The 27,785-nt window shown below is 39.5% G+C and overlaps 1 protein-coding gene across 2 annotated transcripts in view; it reads right to left on the bottom strand.

Moving 5' to 3' along the window:
- Positions 1–1,015: 1,015 nt before the first annotated feature.
- Positions 1,016–27,785, bottom strand: part of R3HDM1 (R3H domain containing 1) — an 89,147-nt gene continuing 62,377 nt past the window's right edge. For both annotated transcript variants that reach the window (XM_040971504.1, XM_040971505.1), the window contains 8 exons: positions 22,829–22,983; positions 22,152–22,303; positions 14,600–14,703; positions 11,128–11,300; positions 7,470–7,614; positions 3,495–3,577; positions 3,047–3,131; positions 1,016–2,404 (listed from right to left, as the gene is read on the bottom strand). In XM_040971504.1, the coding sequence (XP_040827438.1) occupies positions 2,043–2,404; positions 3,047–3,131; positions 3,495–3,577; positions 7,470–7,614; positions 11,128–11,300; positions 14,600–14,703; positions 22,152–22,303; positions 22,829–22,983 (1,259 nt within the window). In that variant the 3' untranslated portion in view covers positions 1,016–2,042. The remainder of the gene's footprint in view (positions 2,405–3,046; positions 3,132–3,494; positions 3,578–7,469; positions 7,615–11,127; positions 11,301–14,599; positions 14,704–22,151; positions 22,304–22,828; positions 22,984–27,785) is intronic.

Here is a 27,785-nt window from a genome sequence, read left to right as displayed (position 1 = left end):
CCAGGGTACAGGCAAGCCGCAGCTGGTAGACTTCATTGTTAGTGTTTCCCAGTGGTTAAACTTCATTTTGCTAACCAGTGGGCAAGATGTCTAAAAAACTAAACTGGACAACTGAGTACGTGGTATGTAAGCTAGAATCACATTAATAATTAAAAAATAATTTGCTTATTATTATCTGGAAGGCAGACAGGAGAGGAGAGAGAATGATAGAGAACACGTTATTTCATCCATTGGTTCACTCCCAAAATGGCTACAGTAGCTGGAGCTGGGCCAGTCCAAAGCCAGGAGCCTCTTCAAATCTCCCATGTGAATGTAGTGGCCCAAGGACTTGTCATTTTCTGCTGCTTTCCTAGGCACATCAGCAGGGAGCTGGACTGGAAGTGGAGCAGCTGGAATTGGAGCTGGCACCCAGGTGGGATGCAGGCGTGCAGGCAGAGGCTTAACTTACTACATCAAGGCACAGGCCCTGGAAAGCAGATTCTTTATCTAACTAGTGTTCTATTTTTTTAGTTACCTTATCTACAACTGATAGATATTACTTGCATAGTACTGCTTATGAAAGGACAGGAGTAATACCTAGTAGGGATCACTTCTAGAGAAGAAACAATGTTTAGGATGTTTGTAAAATGACGGAATTTTTTGTCTTCCATCTTGGGTAAGTCTAAAATTGACTTAAGTCTTCAAGACAGGTTTGTTTTCAGTATTGACATACAGTTATAAAGCTTATTCAGTAATAATAATAATTAAAAGGGCCTGGCACAGTAACCTACTGGCTGAGGTCCTTGCCTTGTATGCATTGGTTGTGTCCTAGTTGCTCCGCTTCCCTTCCAGCTTCTTGCTTGTTGCCTGAGGTGGGGGGAGGGCAGTGGAGGATGGCCCAAAGCTTTGGGATCCTGCACCCGTGTAGGGGACCCAAAGGAAGCTGAAGAATCTTCTTCTCCTCTCTGAAGATCTGACTTTCCAATGAGAATAAATAAATCTTAGAAAAAAAGTAATAAGAGCCACAAAGAGCACCTATACTTGTAAACATTTATTCTTTTGAACTGAAAAAGGCTTGCATCAGCACACATTGTACAGCCTTGCAAATTACACAGAAATTGAAAAGAAGGTTCCTTGTTCATAAGTGCAATTAATCTTTGATGTCCAGTGATCTGCTGCAAACAATGAAAACAAATTTTAAACACTTAAGAAGTTTCCAGCACTCATCAAATGCAGTTCCTTCAGTGACAAAAAAAGGAAAAAAAAAAAAAAAAAAAAAAAAAGAAAAGAAAAGAAAAAATTCCATAAGGAGGGGAATGTGAATAAGTGGCATTTACTTATTGGAGGGATGCTTCAAAAAGATGGAAGTACGAGCATTTTTTTTGTCTAGAATGATTCCCATTCCCCTTTGAATCCGAGTGGTTTGATTAAGAGGCATTGAGAACATAATTTATGTTACACTTAATGTTCATATTACCAAAATGAATAAGGAAAAGACCCTACAGGAGAGTTCTTTACTTTCTAGAAATTGTTTCTGTGTTTAGAGAATCAGGGGAAGAGTCATCTTCTATTTATGGGCTCTCCTTAGCAATCCTGGCCACCACAATGACGGTGCATAGTTCTGACTTGGTTATTCCACTCCTGCATTCTTTTTCCCCGAAATTCTAAGTTGGGTCATATTGTGCTGGCTACAAAAAAGAAATACAGGTTGCAACTTGTTGTAATCATTTTGAAGAGTAGTTTGCTGTACAACAGAGCTTTGGATCTGATACAAGAATTCAGAAATATAAAACAAAATAACTATAAAAGTTAGGAGGCATTTGAACAGCATTTCCTCAGAAAGAGCTGCTAACTCTGTATCATTCCGATGTGGATTCCTACAGTCATCTGGGGTGCAATGTGTGTCTTTTTTTCCCCTTTGCTGGATCACTGGCCTTTCTTCAAATGCTATAACGCCAAGACCACACGTCCTAGGAGTCTCTAAAATGTTAACAAAAGCTCCGAATACCAAGCCAATCAGAGATGGAGAGGGCAGGGGAATCATAAAGGTCCAAAGGTGGCTGTTATTGAGAACTTGCCCTTTCCAAAATGTGAAAGTCATAGTGTTTCTTGCTTGTTCTCAGCTTAAACTTGTTAACTGAGTTAATCTGTTTCTTCAGTGCATTCTGTGCAGCTGAAATGGAGGGGAATGTGGCTAAGACGGTATACGTGGAGGCCAAGTCACTGGGCTTAGAGCGTTCAGGGTTGACAGTGTTATCCCCACTGCCACAGCACAGAGGGTGACGACGCAACTGGGGCTGCGACTGGGGGTCCCGGAGCCACCGGATTTTGGCGCCAATTTTAAAGAGTTCCCCAAAAAGCTTCTCGGCTTCCATGCGAGTTATTCCATCTGGTAGTTCAGTGATTTCCAAGACCTTCCCAACAACTAGAATGGAAAAGGTGTAGAATTAATACATCTCTGATAGCAAAAATGTTGGTGAAAAGTAGTGCAGACTCAGATATGACACAAGAAAAACATGTACTTTCTGAAACTTTAAATCCACACAATTGCTGCCTTTTAATTCATTCTTACTTGTTCCTCAAAGCCAACAGTTCTAAGCTACCAATTTGTTTTCCTGATAGTGGTACATCTGAAATATTGCGATGTACAGTGGCTTCTCTACATTGTGTTTGACTCTGAACTTACATTCCCAATGTAAAATCAAGAATAGTTGGCACTTGCCCAAACCACTCCCTAGCAGTTGAACTGAAAATCCTTTCCCATACAAAGGTGATGCTATTTGTCCAAACTTGAACCCATGTGAGTTTCACAGCTCAAAGATGGCTGGTTTCATGCTACCTGCTGCTCCTACAGCCCTTCTTTCTCTAGATCTCTCATCCCTCCTTAAGTCTACCTGCATTCTACTGCGTACCTCCCACGCCTGCAATGATAGAGTTAAAACAACATATCCAAGAGTCCTAAATTGGAGATGATATAGTTGCCCGTGTAGAGGAAAGCCCAATTTTGGGGTGTGGTGTATCTTTAGACTCACCAGTTCACAGACCCAGCAGCCTTTCATGGACATACCTGCTTCTCCTGCACCAAGGTCTGTGGATGCAGCTTTCTTTGCTTGTCTCCTTCCTCGATTTCCATGCCTACCACCAGACTGACCCTAAAAATTCACAAATAGTTGAATGAGGATCCTGAAAGGTGGGTTCATATTGTCTAAAATCTTAGTATCTAAACGTACTTGGTCTGGGTTTCATACAAGCATAAATGAACCAATCCCTGGTCTTACGGGTTCTGCTTCTGTAGCCAGGACAGGCTTATCCTTCCCTTTTTCTGTCTGTCCTCAGAGTTTCCTAGCCCCAGCCAACACCCATCTTTCGGCTGCCCTAGTGAATCACTACTCAGCCAAGTGGCTTGTGCCCTTTCCCTTGCAGAACTCTCGATGAAGTTAAGCAGCTGGCTGTGGCACAGAAGTGTGGGGTCTGCAGCAAAGGCTGGCAGGTGGAGATCCTCCTGCCCTCCATACCTGTTGATTTGGAATGTGTCCGTGCAGAACCGTAGGAGGATTGTACTGCAGTGGTTGGCCAAGTAATGGATACCTGGCATCTCCTGAAAACAATGAACAAATTTCTGTTTTTCTCTTCTCAGTTATAAAGCACTACTCAGGATTTTCCAAACTTATGAAGATAGTTAATATGAATGAGGGAAACATGTTTGGCAAAAAACAAATCTAAGTAGTTGACATAAAAAAAAAAAACCATTTCCAAATGCCCTTTAGAGAGTTAAGAAAACTTATGAAAGGATTAAGGAAGCAGTGATTAAGCAGTCTGAGTGGTGGCAAATGTGTAGACAGACTTCTCTGTGTACTTTAAAATTACTTATTGATTTCGACCTATATCTTTGTATTATCTATTTCAAAAAGGCAAAAATTTATTTATTTTTTAATATATTTTTATGTTGAATTTTGAATTACGTGGTACATTTTCATATAGGTTGGGATTCCCTCCCAAACTCCCATCTATCGACAGACAAAAAGGCAATTTTTAAAAATTGGGTAAAAATAAAATGTAATGAATGATTTAACTATACAGAAGAGACTTTAAGAATGTCACTAAATTCTAATATCACATGCAAAATTCACCAAAAATCTGCTAGCATTCCTTTCGCCTACTTGAGATGCTAGAATTCATCCCATGATAATTAAAAATAGATTTTTGAGGTCAGCATTGTATGGCACAATGGGTAAAGCTGCTGTTTCTAAAGCTGGCATTCCACATGGGTATCAGTTCATGGTCCCAGCTGCTCTATTTCCAATCCAGCTATGTGCTAATGCACTTGGGAAAAGTAGCAGAAGGTGGCCCAAACATTTGGGCACTTGCCACCCACATGGGATACCTGGCTAAAGCTCCTGGGTCCTGGACTCAGCATGGCCCAGCCCCAGCCACTGTGGTCATCCAGGGAGTAAATAAGAGGATGAAAATCTCTTTACAACTTTGAATTTTCAATAAACAAATATTAAAAAGAAAACCTACCAACCTGCCTCCCCCAAATCTACATATCAAGGGAAGGTAAAAAGGATAAATACTAAACTCCTTGCCTTCCCATACTGAATATTTGGTGTGACAACAGTTGTTTACATATGTGATGTATATATGTATACATTTACATATACCTTTAAAATAAAAAAAGAATTCATGAGACAGAAAGAGACAGGCTGGAAGAGATCTGTCTATTGGTTTATTCACTGAACATTTCCAACAGCCAGAGCCAGGACAGGCTGAAGCAAAGAACTCAACCTGGGTCCACAGATCTGACTCCTTTAGCCATCATCTGCTGCTCACAGGGTGTAAATTAACAGGCAGCTGGAATGCCGAGTGGAAAGGAACTCAAACCCAGGTCCTCCAACATGTCTTAGATATCACTGCCAGCTGGCTGCCCATTTTTATTCAAACAGTACCTTTTTGTTTCAGTATTGAGTTTGTTTTATTTTAAATGAAAATTTGTACTTATATGTGTACTTATAAAATAAAATTTGTACTTATAATGTACTTACTTGGACACAGGTTTTTTTTTTTTTTAATTTAATTACATATTTATTTGTTTGAAAGGCAGAGTGACAGAGAAAAAGCCAGAAAGGGGTAAATTCCATTTACTAGTTCTATTTCAGAGAGCCAGGGCTGAAGGCCAGACCAGGAGCCTAAACTTCCATCCAGGTCTCCCACACGGGCGGCTGAAATCCAAGGACTTGGGTTATCATCTGCTCCCTCCCAGTCACATTAGTGGGGTGCTGGATGGAACTGAAGGCAGGACTCATCCCAAACAGCAGGTTAACCCTCTGCTCACAATGCCAGCCCACTGCCTCAGAACAACCCTTAAGGATCATTCATAAGCAACAATCCCCCTCCTAATCAGCAATTGTAGTCAGATTTTTTTTTTTTTTGGCTTGCTTTCTTCAGTGTGAGAAGCAATGACGCAGTAGGCTATAATAAAGCTGATTACAAAAATTCAGACCTGTGGGCGAGCAGTGGGTCAAGCCTATGATGTCAGCAACCTACATAAGCGCTGGTTCAAGTGCTCTGCTTCCTCTTTACCTCCCTCCTATGGCATCCAAGAAAGCACAAGATGGCCTGAGTGCTTAGATCCTGGAACCCACTGGGAGACCTGGAGTTTGAGGCTCCTGGTGTCAGCCTGGCCCATCCATAATTGTCATACCATTTGGGGAGTGAATCAGCAGATGGAAGACCTCTTTCTCCTTCTGTCTCTCCTTCTTTCTTTCTATTGCTCTGCCTTTAAAACAAATAGAGATACATCTTTAAAATACAAAAGAAAGACTGTTCTGGAGAATCATATTTTCATTTATATTATACTCTCATTTTATTTCAACCCTCTATGTTTTGAGGGCTATCAGTAATGCTAGGAATTAATCTTCAAGAAATGTTATCTCTTCTCCTGGAAGCTTTATGAAACCGAAGCAAATTGTGGGCTTCCAGCCACTCCATATAGCTCCTTTTGATGAACACTGTTAAAAGCTTAGATGGACATACCCACGCCAGGCTCATCCCAACTCTCTAGCTGAAGGGCAGATGGGACGTGGGACCAGTGGAAGAGATGGCCCAAGAGATGCCAGATCTGGAAGGGGTTCAAGATTCCTGATACAGCCTGGCATAACCCCAAACATTGGAGCCATTTGGGGAGTAAACTGTCTCTTCCTCTTTCCCCAAAACCCAAACTTCCAAATAAATGAGTGAAACAATAAAGTAATAATATATGCAATATATTTGTTAAACGTATTACTTTAATATAGGAAAAAGAACTACAGAAAAAATTAAAAGACTATGTATTATTGTTACTACAGACAGATTGGGGACAGTGTATGTTTCAGTTGCTCCATTCCAATGAAATTCTCAGATGAAGTGCCTGGGAAAGCAGCAGAAGACGATCCAAGTGCTTAGGCCCCTGTCACTCATGTGGGAGACCAGGATAAGTTCCTGGCTCCCGGTTTCATCCTGGGTGGTTCCACCCTGGGTGTTAACAGACTCTGAAGGAGTGAAACAGGGGAGGGAAGATCTCTGACTCTCCTCTGTAATTCTGGTTTCAAGTAAATAAAAACAAACAAACAAACAAACAAAACACTTAAAAAAAATAAGAATTCATTCCTTCCACTGGTTCACTCCCCAAATGGCCTCAATGGCTGGAGTTGAGCCAGTCTGAAACCAGAACCCAGGAGCTTCTTCCAGGTCTCCATGTGAGCACAGTGTCCCAAGGCTTTGAGGTACTCTTCACTGCTTTCCCAGCCCACAAGCAGGGAGCTGGATGGGAAGTGGAGCAGCTGAAACACAAAATGGTCCCCACACAGGATTCCAGTGCTTGTAATAGCAGGATTAGCCAATTGAGCTATTGTGCCAGAACAAGAATTTATACTTAATTATTACATATTACTTGATACTATTAGAGTAATAATAAGTTAGTTAATTCATCATGTAACAATTAAGCATAAATAATTACTGACTGGATGAACTGACAATGAATGCTTAATGTCAGGAGAGTATATAACAGAGACAGCTTAGAGGTGAAAATTTAGTTTTGTGGAAAACCGAAAGGCAGCAGGGCTAAATATAAATTACCAAGCCAAAGAGAACGGTCGGTTTAAAAATTCAGGCCTGGCATAGTGTCCTAGCGGCTAAAGTCCTCTCCTTGAGCGTGCCAGGAGCCCATACGGATGCTGGTTCTAATCCTGGCAGCCCTATTTCCCATTCAGCTCCCTGCTTGTGGCCTGGGAAAGCAGTCGAGGATGGCCCAAAGCCTTGGGACCCTGCACCTGCATGGGAGACATGCAAGAGACTCCTGGCTTCGGATTGGCGCAGCTCCGGCTGTTGTGGTCATCGGATGGAAGATCTACCTCTCTGTCTCTCATCCTCTCTGTATATTTGACTTTGCAATAAAAATAATTAAATCTTTTTAAAAAAATTACTGAAGCTATGGAGGTTTCATGTACACTTACCTTGCCCAGGTACAAAAGGCCTAGAAAACTGGGGCATGATGGAAAGTGGTGGTCCAGAGGGACGTACAGCTTTCAGGGTGGACAGCTGGGCTGGTGCCGGTGACTGAGCTGGTGAAATTATGGGACTACTGAGCTGAGGGCTGTGCTGCAATTATAACATCACAAAAACACGTTAGCACTTGGGGGAGATCTCTTGCAAATTTGCTTTTAGACAAAAATTGTTCTTGCTCAATTACAAAGATGCATGTTATTAAAAATTAGAACATTACAGAATTATACAATCTCCAACTCATCACAAAAAAGAGAACAAACTATACATCAATCACCCTTCTCTTTATTTTACCTTTAATTTTTGCAATAACAAAATTTCAATTTACTTTACATAACCACTAACCATAATGCCCAACAGGTTAAAAAAAAAGGGAGAAAGACCACTGTTCTACATGACTATGAAGCTATCAACAATAATCCAATCATAAGATTAATCATGTATGATTTCTTTCAGAATTGTCTGAGCTGCATACATTTCCCTGAAATGAAGCAAGAAAACTTTATTTACTAATACTAGAACCACCAAAAGTAGGGAATTGCTAATGTACAGAGTTCATTAAAATTTTGCCACGTGTCCCACAAGGTGCTTAAAAGAAAAGGAGAAAAAACATTTCCCAACATCCAAAATCCACACTCCAAGGCTGCATTTAATTGTTAAGGCTCTTCAAATTTTAAAATCTCAACAGTCGCAGGCCTTGTCAATGGCTCTGACACTTCTGGAGATCGGATCATCTGTGCCTGCCATCATGGTACTGCTGATGTCCGCATGGATCACCCAGTGAAGGCGGTATCTGCTAGGCTTCCCCACTCTAAGCTTGTATTTTTCCTTTTCAGTTTTATGTATCATATTGGGGGTGGGGGATACTTTACAAAACATCCTGCTTCTCATCAAATTATAGACACCAATTTTAGCATCTAATGATGATTCCTGTCTTTTAGTTTCTTGGAAGTATTTCTCCAATTCCTTTAAACCTCACTAATCTTCTAGTTCTTCCCTGCTTTTTGGATCACCAAGATAATCTAGAGTCACCACGACCTTTCCCTGAACCTTGGCTATTTTTTGGAGGAGCTCAGTTAGCTTGGTGGAGAATAACTTTTAGAAACTACCGTCTGGGCAGCTAGGTGTATATCACATTTAAGGTGTTTTCCTATATGGCAAATAATCAGCTCCTCTTTGATGAATTGTCAATAATGTTTCCAAGTTTTCTGTCATCATGGGGAGGGAGAAAGCTCCCTTCACACATGTTTTTTTATATGCTTGTTTCACAATTTTCACTTGATAAAGTTTCAGAAGAGGATCTTTGGATCAAAGGCTTTACAACTTCCAGAGCAAAACAAATAAAACGGAGACCAAAACACCAAACTTGGGCCTGTGTTGTGGTATAACTGGTTAAGCCACCACCTGCAATGTTGTCATCCCATATGGAGGCTAAGGCCTGCTGCTCTGATGCCCAAAGCAGAGGAAACGATCCACAGACAAGGGTTATCACCCACGCTGGAGGCCCAGAAGCTCCCAGCTACTATCTTTATGACAGCCCAGCCCCAGCCACTGTGGCCACGAAGGGAGTGAACCAGTGGATGGAAAAGCTCTATCTTTCCTCTCTATAATAACTCTTTCAAATAAATATATTTTTTTCAATGAAAAAGTCACCAAACTGTATTCTTAAGAGTGGTACCAATCTATGCTTCCATAAAAGTTTACAGGAGAGTTTACAAATGGCCATGTTTGCTAACACTGTAAAAGTATTCATCTTTCTAAATTTTCAAAATTATAGGGACAGAGTGTCTTCATACTTCCATGTGATTTCTGGATGATATTTTAAATGACTTATTTACTTTTACTTGAAAAGGAGAGTTACAAAGAGAGAAGGAGAGGCAGAGATATAAATCTTCCATCATCCAAGGAGCTGAATCTGAAGTGAGGCAGCTGGGAACTGAACAGATAGGACTCTCAAAAATATAACAATCACAATGCCAAAACCGAGCCTATCATTAAAGTTCACCAATGTATCTTTCTGTTCGGAAGTGTCCACTGACTGGATTGTATCCAAACAAGAGCTATGTATATCTGATGACTTCAGGAATCTATTTTAATCTGTGAAAGAACCAATTTCGATTTAAAAATGCCATTTATTTGATAAAGAAATAAGGCCAGTATGTCCAGTAAAATATCCTCTTGGTATAATGCAAATTATCCTTTTTCTTCCTGAATTTCCTATGAATTAGTAAACTTGAAGGACTGATTCAACTTAAAAATTTGGGGCCATTGTGGCAGCACAACAGGCTAATCCGTGACAGTTCATGTCTCAGCTGTTCCACTTCTGACTGAGCTCCCTGCTTATGGCCTGGTAAAGCAGTTAGGATGGCAAGTTCTCAGTCCCTGCACTCATGTGGGAGACCTGTAAGAAGCTCCTGGCTTGGGACTGACTCGGCTCTGGCCGTTGCGGCCATTTAGGGAGTGATCAATGAATGGAAAATCTCTCTCTTCCCTTCTTCTCTGTGTAAATCTGCTTTTCAATTAAATCTTAAATAAATTTTAGAAATTTAAACATTTATTGGAAAGGCAGAGAATGAGAGAGAGAAGGAGCGACAAAGAGAGTGCGGCAGAGTTCAGTCTTTCCAACTGCCGGTTGATGGTTACCGGCTGAGGCAAAAGCTGAGAGCTGGAAACTCCATCAAGGTTTCCTAGGCAAGCAGCAGAAACAAAATTATCTGAGCCATCAGTGTTGCCTCCCACAGCACTCAACAGCAGTAGGCTGGAGTCAGAAGTGGAGCTAATGACCAATCCAAGGTACTCTGACATACACTCAAATTCCAAGGCCACACATCTGCCTGCAGTTTAGTGTTTTGGGTAAGGGTAGGGTTCATGCACGTTCTTGTGCATATCAGGAGGCAAAAGTTAAACCAAAACAAACCAAACAAAAAACTAAGCTTGGTCATCCCTTTCCTTGTTAAAGCTGATCAATACATACTACACTATTTTTCTAATCCATTTAACATTCTCCTTATTTTTGTATCTATGTTTTTCTGATTTTCCCTTGATACTGTTGACTCTTTTGCCATTGTTTTGTATTTACTGACTTTTTTTAAAAAAAGTTCATTTATTTGAAAATCAATACAGAGAAATTTATCTTTCATCTACTGGTTCACTTCACAAATAGACACAAAATTCAGGAGGTACAGCTGAATCTGCCACAGGGGTGGTAGGGGATCAAACACTGGGACCACTGCTTAACATAAGCCATTAGCAGACTTGTTTTCCTTACTGAATTTTACATCAATTTGGGAGGTCTAGTAGAATTCCTGACCCCTTGCTTCAGCCTGGCCCAGCTTTGGTAGTTCTGGCTGTGTGGTAGTTTGTGGATGGTAGATTTGTTTCTCTTTCGCTGAATTTAAAAGTTTTGGAAAATTTTCAGATATATGAGTTAGCAAATAATATTTAACTATCAAGGTACATTGTGTGTATACAGAAAATACTCAATCTTTTAAAATAGTAATGTATTTCAAGAGGGTTTCACATTCAGTGTCAGGTTTTAAATGACAATTTTATTTATATTAAGTATAAAGATGTAAACTTTCAAAATTATAATGAATAAAAAGATCTTACCTGGATAATATTGTCTACATTGCTAAATTCCACACATTTCTGTCCTCTCTGGTGATCACAGTAATATTTGTTCTGTTTCCACTGAGGGGGTGAGTGGGCACGAGACTGTGGATTATTTGGTACGTTGAGTTGCATCATTACCATTCCTCCAGTAGGTGGCGGTGGTGGAACACCTGAGAAATCAGAGTAAAGCATTGTAATCAGAACTTTACCTACTGGCTATTAGAAGGCTAAAGAACAAGATAATAACAAAAATTCCACATTTTGTAAATAAAATCTTATTATTATATAAGCAAGAAATATCTAAGCATTGTTTGTTTTACTACAAGTGTTGTATAGTTAAGTCTTAGCAATTCATTTTTCCTAAATATAATAAGACAAGAGGCACTAGCAAAAATCTACTTCCCCAGGACAGATTGATGGAAAGGAGTTCAGCTGGGATATGATCCACAAAGGTGTCTAATTTTTAATTTCAGCATAGGCACTACCCAAACCACAACATCCCTAAAAAAAATACTAACAGTAAAAAGTCATCTTCACAAAAATAAATTAGTGGGTCAATTTAAAGTAGTATACAAAGCTTGAGATATGGGTCAGAAAGTATAATTTTGGTACTGTGAATAACTTAAGAGTGTAAGAAAATGATCTAATTCTTTTATTATTTTCTCATCTGGAAAAGGAGGTCAGGAAGAACTGACTTGCTGGAGTATGGGAAGCATATAAGGCAGGAGCGGGGGACATTTTTGCTGTCAAGGGCCACTTGAGTATTTATAGGCCGCCATTTGTAAGATACAACATAACCAATTTGAAAAATGACTCTGCTTTAGATTTCATGAATTTTGAGTTCTGCCTGTGTTTGCCTTGGCATGCTTAGACTAAATAAATTTGCAGGAGGCCTCATGTGACCTGCAGGCTGGATGGTCCACACTCCTGTTGAGCAGTCTTCAAAAATTTCATCGAAAATTCATTCTATCTGTTCGTTCCATTTGCCATGAGCTTTCTGAAGTGCCCTTATGTGTACAGCAGACAGACTACACTGCTCCCCAAGTGGAACTGAGCCAATCCAAAGCAAGAAGTCAGGAGCCTCCTCTGAGTCTCCCATGAGGGTGCAGGGTCCCAAGGCTTTAGGCCATACTCAACTGCTTTCCCAAGGCCACAGGCAGGGAGATGGATGGGGGCAAGTGGGATGCTGGGATGTGAACTAGCATGCATATGGGATCCTGGCATATGTAGGGCAAGGACTTTGGCCACTAGGCTACCACGCTGAGCCCCCCGTGTCTATCTTTGTATCTCATTTAATTGTCATGTGCCAGTACTGCAGCAATCCTAGTACTAGCCTTACATTTTACCCAACATTACCACAGCCATGTAAGACAGGATCTGGCACCCTTGTCTCCAAGGACTGTAGTCTGTACTACACATACAGTAACCATCAAGAGGGTTTCAATTTCTTAGAAACAGAACCAACTTGATTGCTAGGCCAACTATTGGGAGGGCTAACTGCTTAGAGATAGGCCAAGGCTATCCTCAGCCCGCGTGGCCCATGCTGGATGGAGCCATTATTGGCCATTTATCATCTACTTGTTCTTCCACAACTTACATAAGTCAACAAATCATGACAAGAACATTCAGCATTAAGGAAGAGGTTTGTGGAAGAGACACAGAGGAAAAACAGTTTAAAAGATTGAGAGGCCACTGTAGGTAGAGCAGATGATTTTCTGACTTGACCTGTATGGGTAAGAGAGATTTTAGGGAAACAGAAGATGGTAGATGAATATTTCAGGCAGAAGGAAGAATGGTAGAAAGGACTATTGGCATGGAAAAACACAACTTATCAAGTTTGGTTGCCTTTAAGTTTAGATGGGGACTTAGCCAATTTTTTTGTAATATTTTATTTATTGGAAAGATAGAGTTACATGACACAGAGAAGGAAAGATAAAGGTGTTCCATCTGCTGGTTCACTCTCCAAATGGCCTCAACAGCCAGGGCTGGGCCGGGCTGAAGCCAGGAGCTGGGAGCTTCCTCCAGGTCTCCCAGGTGTGCATAGGGGCTCAAGTACTTGTGCTATCTCCCTCTGCTTTTCCTGTCGTCAGCTGGAAGCTGGAAGGCAGCTTATCACACTAGACCACAATGCTGACCAAAATGACAGGCCTCAGATAAACTTTTTATATATAGAAATGACATGAGGAGACTTTTTGAGACAATAATTTTTGAGTTTCTCTCTTTGTGTGTGTGTTGGGAAGGAAGAAAGGTGAGGATGAGGTTCAGTAAGAAATAAGTAAAAAGAGATCACTGCAAAAAAGATACAGAAAAAAAGAAAAGAGGACCCACAATAGCAGTATGTGGGAAGGAAAGAAGGTGTCTGTTTAGAAAGTATTACAACTCTGGACTTTTTCTTTATTGTTTTATTTATTTATTTGATTAATTTTTATTGTAAAGTCACACTCTACAGAGAGAAGGAGGCAGAGAGGAAGATCGTCCATCTGCTGGTTCATTCCCCAAGCCGTAATAGCCGTAATAGCTGGAGCTGAGCTGACTCGAAGCCAGGAGCCAGGAGCCCCTTCTGGGTCACCTACACAGGTGCAGGGTACCAAGGCTTTGGGCCGTCCTCGACTGCTTTCCAATGCCACAAGCAGGGAGCTGGATGGGCATATGGGATCCTGACGCATGCAAAGCGAGGACCACAGTCACTAGGATACCATGCCTGGCCCGGATTGTCTGATATTTTCCATAGGTGGAAGATAAAGTGAGACACATACAAGTAAGGGTAAGATATTGAGTCCTATGTCCAGATACAGAGACACAGTGCAGTATGCAAGTCTGCATCCAGACAAAAGATGTTGGTTCCAGTCAAACTGTTGAATATATCCTGAGAGTAGGATGCTGGACTCTATGACATTATTCATGCCTACAATGTCAGGAAACACTTCAACAGTGCAACGATAGAATGATGACTGTTGATAAAGGAATACCGTTTTAATACTAAGTGGGGAAACGGGGGGGTGAGATGGGGGGCTAGGCGGAAGAGGACTTGGGGGAAGGGAAAGAGAAATCCCAAAGCCTATGGTACTGAATAATAATAATAATAATAATAATAATAAAAAGAGTCCTTTGTGCCTCTGACCTACCTGGGCAGGGATATCAAGCAGGCAGTTGGCTATATTTGGTTGTCTCTCAACAGAAATAAGAATTTGTAGGTGCTGGAAGAGGCAGTGGTGGAAGCTTAAGTGTTGTTGGATTATCCAAGCAAAGCCTAGGAAGGAGGGCCTAGAAATGCAGCCTGGAGCATATCAATCCTGAGCGAGGAGGCTAAGTGCAGGGGCAGCAGGGAAGGAAGGAGTGGGCTACACTTTTAACATCCTGGATGTATCACAGCACATCCCAAATCGAGAACCTTGTGAAAGTATCCAATGAAATGAACTATTTCTGAAGTCTATAAATCAATACCTCTTAAAATCTAATTTGTTCATACCTGTACACGGATGGCCTTGAAGCTGCTGTGAGTTGCATGGTGAAGCAGTTCGCGTAAACTGTACTTGTTCTGTTCCCGGATGCTGCAAGTAACTTACTGAAGAACTATGTGCCAGAGAAATCCAAAAATCAGACACACAACACGGTGAGAAAGAGCTGTCAGCAGTGTTTGAACAAACAGTGTTATAAAGTATGTAAATAAAATTATTGTCCACATTGGTTAGCAGTAAAATTTGAACAATTTATTTTCTGAGAATTACAAAATTATTACATAAAAATTAGTGTATAACACTGAAAAAATTAATTCTACTGCATTCACGATTCTGTAATTTGTCTTTTGTATTGTTCAAATAGTTATTAAAACAGAAACAATTTACCAATTTTATAAAATAAAAAGGTAATACATGTGGGTCTCAACGAACTACATTTAGGAAAGAGATTATGTAGTTTGACAAGATGTGTTAAGAATAAAGGTAACAACAGAATATGCTGTGCCATGACAAACAGCAAAAGCACAAGGCACTCAGTGTAAAGCCGCCCAGCTACTGCGCTTCTGCACTACAGTCCCTCAGAGTCACACTGAGAGGCAGTCTGTCACAATACACATCTAATGTTCCTATTTAGTAAATGTTTTTAGGATAATAGGTAAAAATCGCAGAATAATACTATTAATTTTATATAAAGCTTTATACACTATCAGTCATCCCCCCATTCTTTTTTATTTTTTAAAGATTTATTTATTTTTATTAGAAAGGCAGATATACAGAGAGGAGGAGAGATAGACGAAGATCTTCCGTCCAATGATTTACTCCCCAAGTGAGCGCAACGGCCGGTGCTGTGCTGATCCGAAGCCAGGAATGTCTTTCCGGGCCTCCCACACGGGTGCCTGGTCCCAAGGCTTTGGGCCGTCCTCGACTGCTTTCCCAGGCCACAAGCAGAGAGCTGGATGGGAAGTGGAGCTGCCGGGATTAGAACTGGCGCCCATATGGGATCCCGGCATGCTCAAGGTGAGGACCTTAACCACTATGCTATCGCGCCGGGGTCAAGGCCCACTATTTTTTTAAAGGTATCTACTTAAACATAATTTTAACCCAAAGAATCATAATAATCATCCATTTTTGGTTATCTTTTACTTCAACATTGATTTAAGTCAACAAAAGTAAACTTGTTAATGAATCATTATGTATAAACCTGTAAGATGGTAACTCACTATTTCCATTAGTATATGAAGGTTCAGAAAGGACAATGTTTTAATAATGAAGCAATTTTTACTTATTTCATTTTCAATAATCATGTTACACAATTATATGCAAGATATCAGCAAGAATATTTAACACAAGATTTATCTGAATACTTTTTGAAGTTGAACAATGCAATATTGTTACCTATAGGAACAATGCTGTGCAGCAGATATCTACCTTACTTTTTACTATGTTTAATTTCTCTGGATAAGGTATGAATAGGTTTACTTTTGGATATCAAAAGCAATGAAAATTCACCGAAGGTTAAGATTCAGACTGACCGACTTAGTTATCAACAATTACTTCATAGCACGGCTGAACAAACAAAATGCAAGGTAAATGCTTAGCAGAAATAAAATGAATCCAAGACAGGAATCAGAGGTAGGACAGAGGACACCAGGGGATTACTAGGACACAAGAAAGGGAAACCAGACTGGAGAGGAAACAGGAAAGGCTTCAAAGTAGGTTTTCTTTCCATTACTACATAAAGATTCTAGGAAGCATTTTTTAAAGTGTTCTAAACTATAAAGGTTATATAGTCTTTTCAAGTTCCTCTCTATGTATGTTTGGCTATCCCTCTGAGACTGCAGGGCAAAGACAAAGGTACATTATCCTTTTGAGTTTCAAGATAAAAAAAAGGGAAAAATGAAAGGTAAAACAGCAGAAAAACCACTAAAAACGAGAACATTTTACAGCTATCCCACTTGCCTGGCAGGAACTAAACCAATTTTCTCTCCACTCTAAAGTCTGAAAAAATCTCATGATGGGCTGGCTGTCACACTAGAGCCCCGGACCAGAACAACAGAGTGACCCACATCAGGCTGAGCTCAGTTTCGACTGTGACTCACAACACAATCCATCTAAGCACAAAGACCTCCGTGACAATGGAAAGGTTAAGCGCAAGTAAAAATGATAATTCAAACTCCACTTCTCTGTATAAGCAGCAAGACAGGATGCTAACTCAAGCTAAAAATAAAGAAAAGGACATTTTCAAAACAAAGACGTAGTGCTTATTCTTTGTAATCTTTTAATAGAAAACTATTACAGTAAATTCAGTATCTATAACATAAGACTCTTTGGATCAGGGCCCAGCAGCGTGGCCTAGAGGCTAAAGTCCTCGCCTTGAATGCACTGGGATCCCATACGGGTGCAAGTTCTAATCCCGGAAGGTCCCAAGGCATTGGGCCATCCTTGACTGCTTTCCCAGGCTACAAAGTAGGGAGCTGCAAGGGAAGTGGGGCTGCCGGGACACGGACCAGCACCCGTATGGGATTGTGGGGTGTGCAAAGTGAGGACTTCAGCAGCTAGGCTACTACACTAGGCCCAATGCTTAACCATTTCTAGTATGTCTTAAGAATGCAAGTAACTAAATATTTTTGAATGATTTCCATACAAAAAATCCTAGACATATGGTCTCCCATATTCGTCCTGTGATATTATTCCTGGGGCTGGCCCAATAGCTCAACTGGCTAATCCTCCAACTTAAAGCACTGCGATTCCATATGGGTGCTGCTGGTTTGTATCTCAGCTGTTACCCAGCTTCCTATCCAGCTCCTTGTTTACGGCCTGGGAAAGCAGCAGAGGACAGGCCAAAACATTAGGAACCTGACCCATGCGGGAGACCTGGAAAGCTGGCTTTGAACTGCCTTAGTGAGTGAACCGGTGAACTGAAGATCTTTTTCTCTGTCTGTCCTTCTCTTTGTAAATCTACCATTCTAATAAAAATAGAAGAGAGAAAGGAAAAGATAGAAAAGAGAGATTATTCCTTGTTATTTAAAATGAGAAAATCAGGGACCAGCACTGTGGCAAAGTGCGTTAAGCTTCCACTTGGAACACTGGTATTCCACATAAACAATGGCTCCAGATCTCTGCTTATGCAGTGAGGAAAAAGTAATGGATGACTGCCCAGTGGACGGGCACCTGCTATCTATGTGGGAGGCTGAGATGAAGTTCCAGGGTCCTGGTTTTGGCCTGGCCAAGCTCTAGACATTGTAGACATTTGGAGGAGTGAGCCAGGGAATGAAACATCTCTCCCTCTGTCCTTTTTTTACTCTGCCTTATAAGTAAATAAAAATAAACATTAAAGGCAGTTGAGGACAGCCCAGAGCCTTGGGACCCTGCACCCATTTGGGAGATCGAGTAGAGGCTCCTAGCTCCTCGCTTTGGATTAGTCCAAATTTGGCCATTGTGGCAGCTTGGGGAGTGAAACAGGGATGGAAGAGGTTCCAATAGAAATAAATAAATAAATCTTTAAAAAAAAAAAAAAAAGGATCCCCTTTCCAAAAATTATGGTTCTGAAGAAATGAGAAATAAAAACCAAATGTTTGAAGCAAATATTTACTAACTCGGTGGCTCCAATATATTATTAAGGGAAAAATGAAAGACAACATCTATTTTACTAAAATCTAGCACAAAATTCCTAAATACGTGTATTCACATGTTTATTGTCTATTTAGTTGGGAGGCAAATGTGATGGAATGCACACTAATTCGTAAATGCCGATTGCCTGTAAAAATGGGGATGGAGCAGGGCCTGATGACTATTGTTCCTTTTATAAATCTCTGTAATACATCACTTGTGTCAGAATGATATATTTTATACTTATGAAATTGGACAATAAAGCATCCTCTTCCCGTTTAGCTTCTCTAAGCTGCCTAACAGACTAAAAACCCATAATAGTCATTTGTCTGCCCGTTGCATAGTAAGTTGCTATCCCATAATAATTGCTTTTGATAAAAATTTGATGAGCTTTTTAGGGTCCCTGATGAACTGGATAGAACTGGATAGAACTGGTTACAGCCATTGTTGTAACTTCAGCCTAGACAGACGAAGTCAGACTTTATTTCTTTGAAAGACATAGTGACAGGGAACAAGAGGGAGATGTGGATATTTTCTAACTGCTGGTTCATTCCCCAAATGACAATAGTTGAAGCTGGGCCAAGTTGAAGCCAAGAACCAGTAACTCCACCCAAGTCATCCATTTAGGTGGCAGGAATACAAGTATCCACATGTATCTGCTATCCCAGGTACATTAGCAGGAAGCTGGATCAGAAGGAGAGGTGAAATTCAATTCTAGGCACTCAAATTTGCATGTGGTGCTAAATCACACAAGAATCTGGTCTGGGAATACCTCAAAGTTTCTTTGGGGATCTCCCCAATCGAAATGCCGGATGCAGAACCCTAACCAAGAAAAGACAGAAGACAGGACAAGTCAATCAACCACCTCAGCTATATGTTGGCAGCGAAATACTGAACAAATGGAGACTCTATGATGGACTATGACAATCAGTGGATTCTTCAATGACCTCATTGCGCTCTGAGAGGCGAGACTGGCAGCGATTCATAACTGGTGAACTATCAAAACCACCTGAGCAAGCATCTCAGAGTATGCCCCACATCTGGGACTTAGTGTGGGTGGGAAACTGGGTGGGGCTTTTCCCTCAATATCCCCCTTTACCTCAGATCCATGAAGGAAACAATAGGGAAATAATAGTCTTATCCACTTTCCTATAGCCCTTGAACGTTTTTACCCTAATTAACTATGTAAAGATTGTCAAAAATATAATTTAAAAAAATATATGGCTAAAACAAACAAACAAACAAATTTGCATGTGGGCATTTCAAGTGGCCAGGGTCTTAACTTGCTATCCACAACATTCTCTCCCATAATGGCTTATTTTAATGTCACATCATGTACCTTTAATGATGCTTCAGTGGCCATTTTAAACCCATGATCTTTGTTAGTATGCATGTTAAAAGGTTTTTTTCATCTCTTCCTACTGTAGCCATTGTATTCTGTCACTTAGTTTCATTCAGTTACAATCCATTTACCCTAATTCCAGTCTTTTCTGAATGAAGAGATTGAATTGGGTTTTATTAATCTGACATGTCTCCTTGCAGATCTGTAATAATGAAATTTTTCTTAGATGATGAATTCAATGCTTTGCTTTATTTTTAAAATAAGGATGGTGGGCCTACTGTTCAATAATTTTCAACAAGTTAATGGAAAATTCAAAAAGTATGTAGGGTTTCAAGAACAATAAGGCTAAGACCAACAACTGATGACATTTATGTACATATCAATGTGTGTAAGGTGGCCTTTGCCACTTGAGAAATGAGCTTTTTCAGTATTTATTTAGCCAGCCACTACTCTGGGCCTCACTCTAGATGTTCAAGTCTCCAGACCAACCTCTGTTCTTCATGTATATTATAATATGCAAGGGAAAATAAACTTTTTCCCCCTAAAGCAGATTTTATACAAGCTGGGAATCTAGATTTAAAAAGAAGTGGCTTCTATAAACCGGCCCTTAGATGACAATTAAATTATGAGATTGCAAACAAATACTAAGAGTTGATATTTAATAGTTCCAGTTAAATCTGATTTTTGGTGATTGTATGGTGATTCGTATGGTCACTGCTACTCAGAAGCATAAGTAAAATTTCTTGCAGAGGACATGATATATTTTGAAAAACACTGTTGATTATATATTTTTTCATCCAAAGGGTCCATAATTTTTTAAAGATTCCAGCCCTAAACTGTAAGTAATTACATTTTGGAGGTTACTGAGGATCCTTATGTGTTCCAGGTCATCCCTCAGATGAACACTAGCTCTCAAATTTTTACTTTCTTTGTAGTAAAAGGCCCAGGGCCTAAATTAGAGTTCTTTCCAAAGTTTCACCATTAGCACTCACTGGCAAGCTTCTGGATTCTATCATTATACTTAAAATCTGACTGTCAAAGTAGTCACAACACTGTGTTTTCTCACCTCCATAAACAGTTACAGAGTTAAGTGCCCTCAGAAGTCAAGCATTAGAAGACCTTTTTATGTTTCAAGAGATTAACAAATGCAACAAACATGATAAATTTTTATAACTTACACAGGTTCCTAAAGGTTTGGTTTTTCACAACTCTCTTTCTAGCATGCAGGCTCAGATAAATAACTTTGAAAAACTGCTATCTTTTGGTCCCAGTTAAGGAACCAGATCAAGCAGTATCTATTGCTTTCAGCCTCTGCTCTACACAGTAATGACTACTTTGTTAGCTTTTTCTGATCAAATAAAGGTTATTCTTTGGCTTAGAAAAGGATATAATTTGGCAATTTTCTTAATTTTTATTTCTTATTAGCACAGAATGCCACTTCCAGTTGACATTTCAGAAACTGAATTGGCATTCCAGATTCCAAACATTGATATATTGCACACATAATCTAAAATTCAGCATAAAATCTCCTTGGGCATAGCATGGTAGCGTAGTGGTTAGAGTCATCATCCTGCATGCCTGGGACCCCATGTGGGCGCCAATTCTAATCCCGGCAGCCCTGCTTCCCATCCAGCTCCCTTTTTGTGGCCTGGGTGGGGGGCGGTTGGGGATGGCCTCAAAGCCTTGGGACCCTGCACCTGTGTCGGAGACCCGGAGGAGCTCCTGGCTCTTTATTGGCTCAGCTCTGGCTGTTGTGATCACTTGGGGAGTGAACCATCAGATGGAAAATGTTCCTCTCTGTCTCTCCTCCTCTCTGTATATCTGCCTTTCAATGTTAAAGAGATATTAATGTAACTCCTGCACATACCGATTTTCACTATCTGGCAGTACCTTACCCTAAAGAGCTGGGTTTCAATACAACATAGAATGTCAAAGTTGTCTGTATAATTCACAATGAATTTGTCATTCAAAGAGCCTGATTTTACTGAATCAAACACTCAAATGTCAACAGCCACACAAACAGAAAGAAGGAAAAAATCCGTGAGTTTCATTTATGGGAATACTGTCAGCAATTAACATAAAAACCACATCTCCATTTTTCTTGTCAGAATTAAAAAATAAAATCAAAGTAGATCAATCACTTTTCTCTCTTCAAATGCCATCTGCAATTATAGCTAGAGGTCAACAATCTCTTATCAGTGATAATAATTTAAGTCCTCACAAAGCTTAGCTACTTGACGCATGGTCTCAGAAAGGTGTTATGAAAATAAACGAAAGGATTTGTAGTAAACTGGAGTGACAGACTATACATATCCAATTCAAAAGCAGATGACTAATTTAGCACATTAGATTTCTCACTTTGCTCTTCCAAAGCAGAAGCTGACAGAAGAGCTTAACACAGAGCTACCATTAATTGCTGCATTGTTTCCCCCATACTGATCGAAAATGAGCTCTCTAGAGTCTGAAAAGTTCCAGTAATACATTTTGCTGCTAAGGCTCATGTCTTTTACATTATTAGTAAAAGAACTCAGGTTATGTCCCTTTGTTCATTTTACAAGCAATTGTTGATAAACAATTATGAGCTAGAGCATCAGTTTCTTGGTTATACTCACCTTAAACTATTTTGCTGGCCAGGGGAAATGACGCTGTAGTAAACTGGCATTCCTTGTGTGGGTATAGATCCTTGACTGGACTGACTAGGGAACAGAACAGGCTGCTGATAAGTCTGGGGGGCAATTCCTTGAGAACCTTGAGGCAGTGAAACCTAAAATTTACGGGAAAAAAAAAGCGTTTTAAAACTTTGTAAATGTTATGTTTCAGGCCTTCACAATTTACAGAATGATCAGTCAGGAAAAAGCTAACACTGACAATAGGCATTACTGAGAAGTTAGCCACCGCACTAACACTTCAATTCTGTGTTTTCTGAGCCACCAATGGTTTTTAGCTAGCATTTGTGCAGTAGGTTCCATATCTAAGATAATGAGAAAATATGATTTATCTCTGCAAGTCATTTTCAAAGATACCTTTAGCCACAATAGCCTAGTGGCTAAAGTCCTCACCTTGCACATGCCAGGATCCCATATGGATGTCGGTTCGTATCCCGGCTGCTCCACTTCCCATCCAGCTCCCTGTTTGTTGCCATGGGAAAGCAGTCAGGAATGGCCAAAAGTCTTGGACCCTGCACCCAATGGGAGACCCCGAGAAGTTCCTGGCTCCTGGCTCACTGTAGCTATACATGTAACTTACTGGAAACCATCTCCGCCCAAAATAGGTAAGAGAGAGAACATACCTGGTATGATGGCACTGAAGCATAGGGGATGACCACCCCTTGAATCTGATTTCCAATGTTGTTGGGTTGGCCACTGAGTAGATTCTGACTCTGTGGTTGCTGAACTCCAACTATTCCTTGGTAGTTTTGCTGCTGGTTGGGTGTAACTTGAAAACCTGCAATGGCACAATGAGTTAAACTTTGCTTTAAATCTACTTCATTTAATAATAGGGTGTTTCGGTATGTTAAACAAGCATTTTCATGCTCTAGAAAGAATTAGTTTTACATGACAAATCCCTAATGCCCTCTATTTTTGAGGTAACAAGAAAAATTATGTAGAAAACTAAAGTTAACTACATTTTGTCCCCCTAAAATGCTGTCAAGTAAATATTTCTGCAAATATTACTTCTACAATTGAGGAAGCTTTCAGGAACACAGACTTGGTTAAGATGGGATAATTAAAATGCTAGGTATATGATCATCTACTAAGAAACTAAGCAAGGACTTTGGCATATTGTTTAAAACACTGGTTGAAGTGTCAGTAGTCATAGCTCTACTTAATTCCTTTCTTGTTAATGGGTCACCCTGGGAGGCAGTGAGTAATGGTTCAAATATTTGAGTCTTTGCCTCTCTTACTAGAGACCTGGATGGAGTCCTGGCTTCCTGGCTTTGGCCTAGCCAAGCTCCTTGCACTTTAGGGAATTGTGAAGTTAACCAGCAGGTCTCTCTTCGTCTCTGTTTCTCACCATTTCTCCTCAAGGATTTTTTTGGAGGTGCCATACATAATTTGTGCAAAAGGCTGAATGCAAATAAAATATATAGGGCTGCATGTTATGTTTTTGAGAATTTCTGACTGCAAGTAGCATGACACTAAAGCAATCTGAGGAGGTTACATGCCTATGAAATTTGCCCTGCTGGTGGTAAAAAAATAAAGGGTGGGAGAGGACTTTTCTAGAATAGTTTGAAAACTTATACTAAGCTATCAATCCTTATGTTAGGATTTAATAATTGTCTTGACTATGTCCTCAAAGATTAATTGATAGAGATAAATTAAAGAGATAAAGTAATCTGCTCAAAATCATAAATAAAATGCCTAAGGAACAGTTAAACTAAACCTGCAGGCACTGTTGGTAATTTAACTACTAAATCAGGAATATAAATATACTTTTACCAAATGAACTATTTTTTTTTTCAAAGAAACCAGATAAACATAATCATTTTGCTTCAAGGAATTAAAAAAATTTTTTTAAACAAAGATGAACTAAACTACAGTACTGCCTAAGGAAATGTCAATGGCTAAAGGCTAATAAAATTAATTTCATGATAACATCATAAAATATATTTTGCTATGTTATATTTTCAGTTTAGCAAGTGACAAATATTTCAAATTCATACCCTAAATTCCAATATCATCCAAACATACACTGACAGATTTTTAGTCTCTAACAAAACAAAGGACAAGAATGAAAACAGTAAGAACACATGACAGATATTCAAATTTATAGTCCAAATTCTCAATACCATTTAAGCATACACTGATTCATTTCCACCTTTAAGAAAACAAATGACAGGAATGGAGCAGAGAGGTGAACATAACACCTTGTGTTGGAAATGCTCTCCTTAACACACAGCAATACATCGCAGCATTACAATTTGCGCTTTTGTGGAATGGAAAATAATTTTTTTTACACATAGTTGGAAAAGTTACAAACCCAGTAAAATGAAAACAAAGAAATCAACAGTGGATATCTGGCTGTGTTCACTGTAACAAAAATCAGACTTAAAATACTTTGATGTAGGTATTGGTGTTGAGGTCAGGAGGGTTAGGCTGTTTCCTCTAACACTAACAATCCCATGCGAGTGCTGCTTCGAGTCCTGGTTGCTTCACCTGTGACCCAGCTACTGGCAAATGTGCCTGAGAAAGAACTCCTGCCATCTACATGGGAAGCCTGCATGCAGCTCTTGGTTTTGGCCTGGCACAGCCTCAGCCACTGTAGCCATTTGGGGAGGGCATCAGCAGATGGGAGCTCTACTGTACTCCAGTGCATTCCCTCTGACATTGTGCCACTCAAACAGACAAAATAAGTAGATGAATGAATAAATAAATCTTACAATACTCAGATGACTACAGCCCTTCTAAGAAGTTCCAAGTGTCTTTCACATTACTTTCATAGCTTATTAAGGAGATATTCAATCTTAAAAGGATGCTTTGGAAAAAAGAAAGCCAATGTATGTACAAATTTGGAAACCTGGCATAGCAGTCTCTCCTGAGTGAAATACTCTCCCCAAGGAACTGTATCATGAAGAAAAAAAAAGTCTAACAGCAATAACAACAACAAAAAAAGCATTAAAATACTGTCAATATAAAAAAAAAGATGGACACAGGTTTTCAACAAATAGCTATAAAATCATGCGATGGTGGTTTAATACAGCATCATTTGCACGCTGTATCATGGTATTTGCACCAGTAAATTTCCAATACATTTTAGATTCCTTAATGTAACTTAATCTCCATTAATATCCAGATCTATTAATTGGACTATCTATACAAATGTCTACCCACATATCACATAATTTGAAACTGAGATGTCATAACATGAAATTTAAAACACCTGACTCCCACACCTGGGTATCTGTCATGAAGAATAGTAATAAGTGGTCCAAAGCCTGGGAAATGTCATTTGAGCTATGTGAGTATTACTTGACTGCTATCTTTGAAATTGGCATTCTTAGTCCTGAGACCTTAAGATTAGATAATAATGAGTAAAGTTCAGTTAAGAAGGAATTCTTAGTGATATTATAAAGGAAGTTATACATGAATGTAAAGAAGTGTATTTCAGGAAAATGCAAAGGTCTAGAAAAAAATTAAAAATGAGCAGCAAGTTTGAGAGAATGTTAGGAATGGTGCCACATAGTATGTTGGGTACAAAGGCGAAGAGGAATGTACAACAGAACACTGTGGACAACTAAAAGTTCTACACATAGAAGGGTGGCAAGAAGTACTAGGGATTTATAGATTTTGAAGACAGTGAAAATTAACAAAGAACTAAACTAAACTAATACTGAAATACACTCAGAAGTAGCAAAAATAAGATTGGGAATGTGTTGTTCAGCAGCAACACTTTTTAAAATAAGAATGCCAAATGCTTTCCTTAAAGGGAAAGCTCTTGAGGGGAAATGGAGGCAGTATAATGGCTCAACTGGTTAATCCTCCACCTGCAAGCTCAACATCCTAAATGGACACCAATTCATGTCCTAGTTGCTCCACTTTTCATCCAGCTTTCTGCTGTGCCCTGGGAAAGCAGTGGAGGATGACCTAAGTCCTGGAGACCTTACAGCCACGTGGGAGATTAGCAAGAAGTTTCTGGATCTTGGGTTTTGGATTGGCTAAGCTCTGGCCATTGCAACTACTTGACAGAGTGAAACAGCAGATGGAACACCTTCTCTCTGTCACTACAGTTTATTCAATGGGATAAGCTATCACCTGCAATGCTGACTTTCAGCTGCTCTACTTTCAAACCACCTCCCAGTTAATATGCAGGAGAATGCAGCAGAAATTGGTTCAAGGACCACACTTGTGGGGAGACCTAATTGGAGTTTTAAGATCCTGACTTTGGTTTACCCCAGCTGTGACTGTTGTAGACATTTGGGGAAAAAAACAGTGGGTGGACGATCTTGGTCTCTCCCTCTCTGTAACTTTTGACTTTGAAATAAAGAAAAATAACTCTTTAGCAAAAAAGGCCTTTTTAGACAATCTCTCATAATTTTATCCTTTGGAATGTACCCCAGTTTTTTCTTTTTTAAAGATTTATTATTTTTTTTTTATTGGAAAGGCAGATATACTGAGAGTAGGAGACACAGAAATGTCTTCCATCCACTGGTTCACTCCCTAAGTAGCTGCAATGGCTGGCGCTAAGCCAATCCAAAGGCAGAAGCCAGGAACTCTCTTTGGATCACCCACATGGGTGAAGGGTCCCAAGGTTTTGGGCCATCCTCTACTGCTTTCCCAGGACACAAGCAGGGAAGTGGAGCAGCCAAGACATGAACTGTTGCCCATATGGGATCCTGGGTGTGCAAGATGAGGATTTAGCCATTAGGCTATTGTGCGGACCCTGTATCCCAGTTCTTAAAACTACACACAACAAAATTTTCTTCTTTCAGTCATAGTTTGTGTATATCTTGTTGAAAAATATAAATAATATACTTTCAGGAGTCCAGGAAGGTATTAAATCCCTCATCCCCGCTTAAAAAAAATTCAAAAACAAAAACAACCCATATTAACTGTTGGTCAGCTAAGCAATTTATATTTAAAAGGAAAACATATTAATAGAACTGAATCCAACTAATATAAATATGTATTTGTATCTAAAACCAGAGGCTTATTACAGATTGATATGTTAAATACATTCAATAAACTTGTTAAAATGACACTTAACTCCATAAATTTTATTGGTTTGAAATGCACAGATCACTTGTTAAACTTCTCCTGATAACCTGAACAGCAGCTGAATCCCAGATATTTATGTAATGAACTTCAAACTGCTTATATGAGAAAAAAAACCACACAAGTTTTATTTAAGATACAAATTTTGAAATGCAGGCATTATGTGAACATTTATGAAAAAGTGTAACATGGAAAATCCCCTTTCAAAAGGGATTTGGTTATAAAACATTTTCCCTTTTTGATCTTTAAATATTTTCATGGCAGATAACTTGTAAAAAGAAAAAGCTATTAAATAAAAAATTACTTGCTAAACACTTAGAGATAACCATAAGTTAACTGTACTTATGGCTAGTTTCATTTTGTAATTAAAAGCAACATTTACATTTATATTATTGATTGGAATGGAGAAATGATAATTTCCACATAATGTTTCCAAATCTGATCAACAGGTTTTACAAGCTTTGGGAAGCCTTCAAGTTGCAAAAAAAGTTTTTAAAACATACTGAGGTCTAAAATTTAACAATGAATGGATAA

The sequence above is a fragment of the Ochotona curzoniae genome, unplaced genomic scaffold, assembly GCF_017591425.1.
Source record: "Ochotona curzoniae isolate NIBS_2020 unplaced genomic scaffold, NIBS_Ocur_1.0 contig_2210, whole genome shotgun sequence".
In the NCBI taxonomy this organism is placed as follows: domain Eukaryota; kingdom Metazoa; phylum Chordata; class Mammalia; order Lagomorpha; family Ochotonidae; genus Ochotona; species Ochotona curzoniae.
The sequence above is the reverse complement of the archived record's forward strand: the minus strand, read 5'-3'. Positions and strand labels throughout refer to the sequence as shown.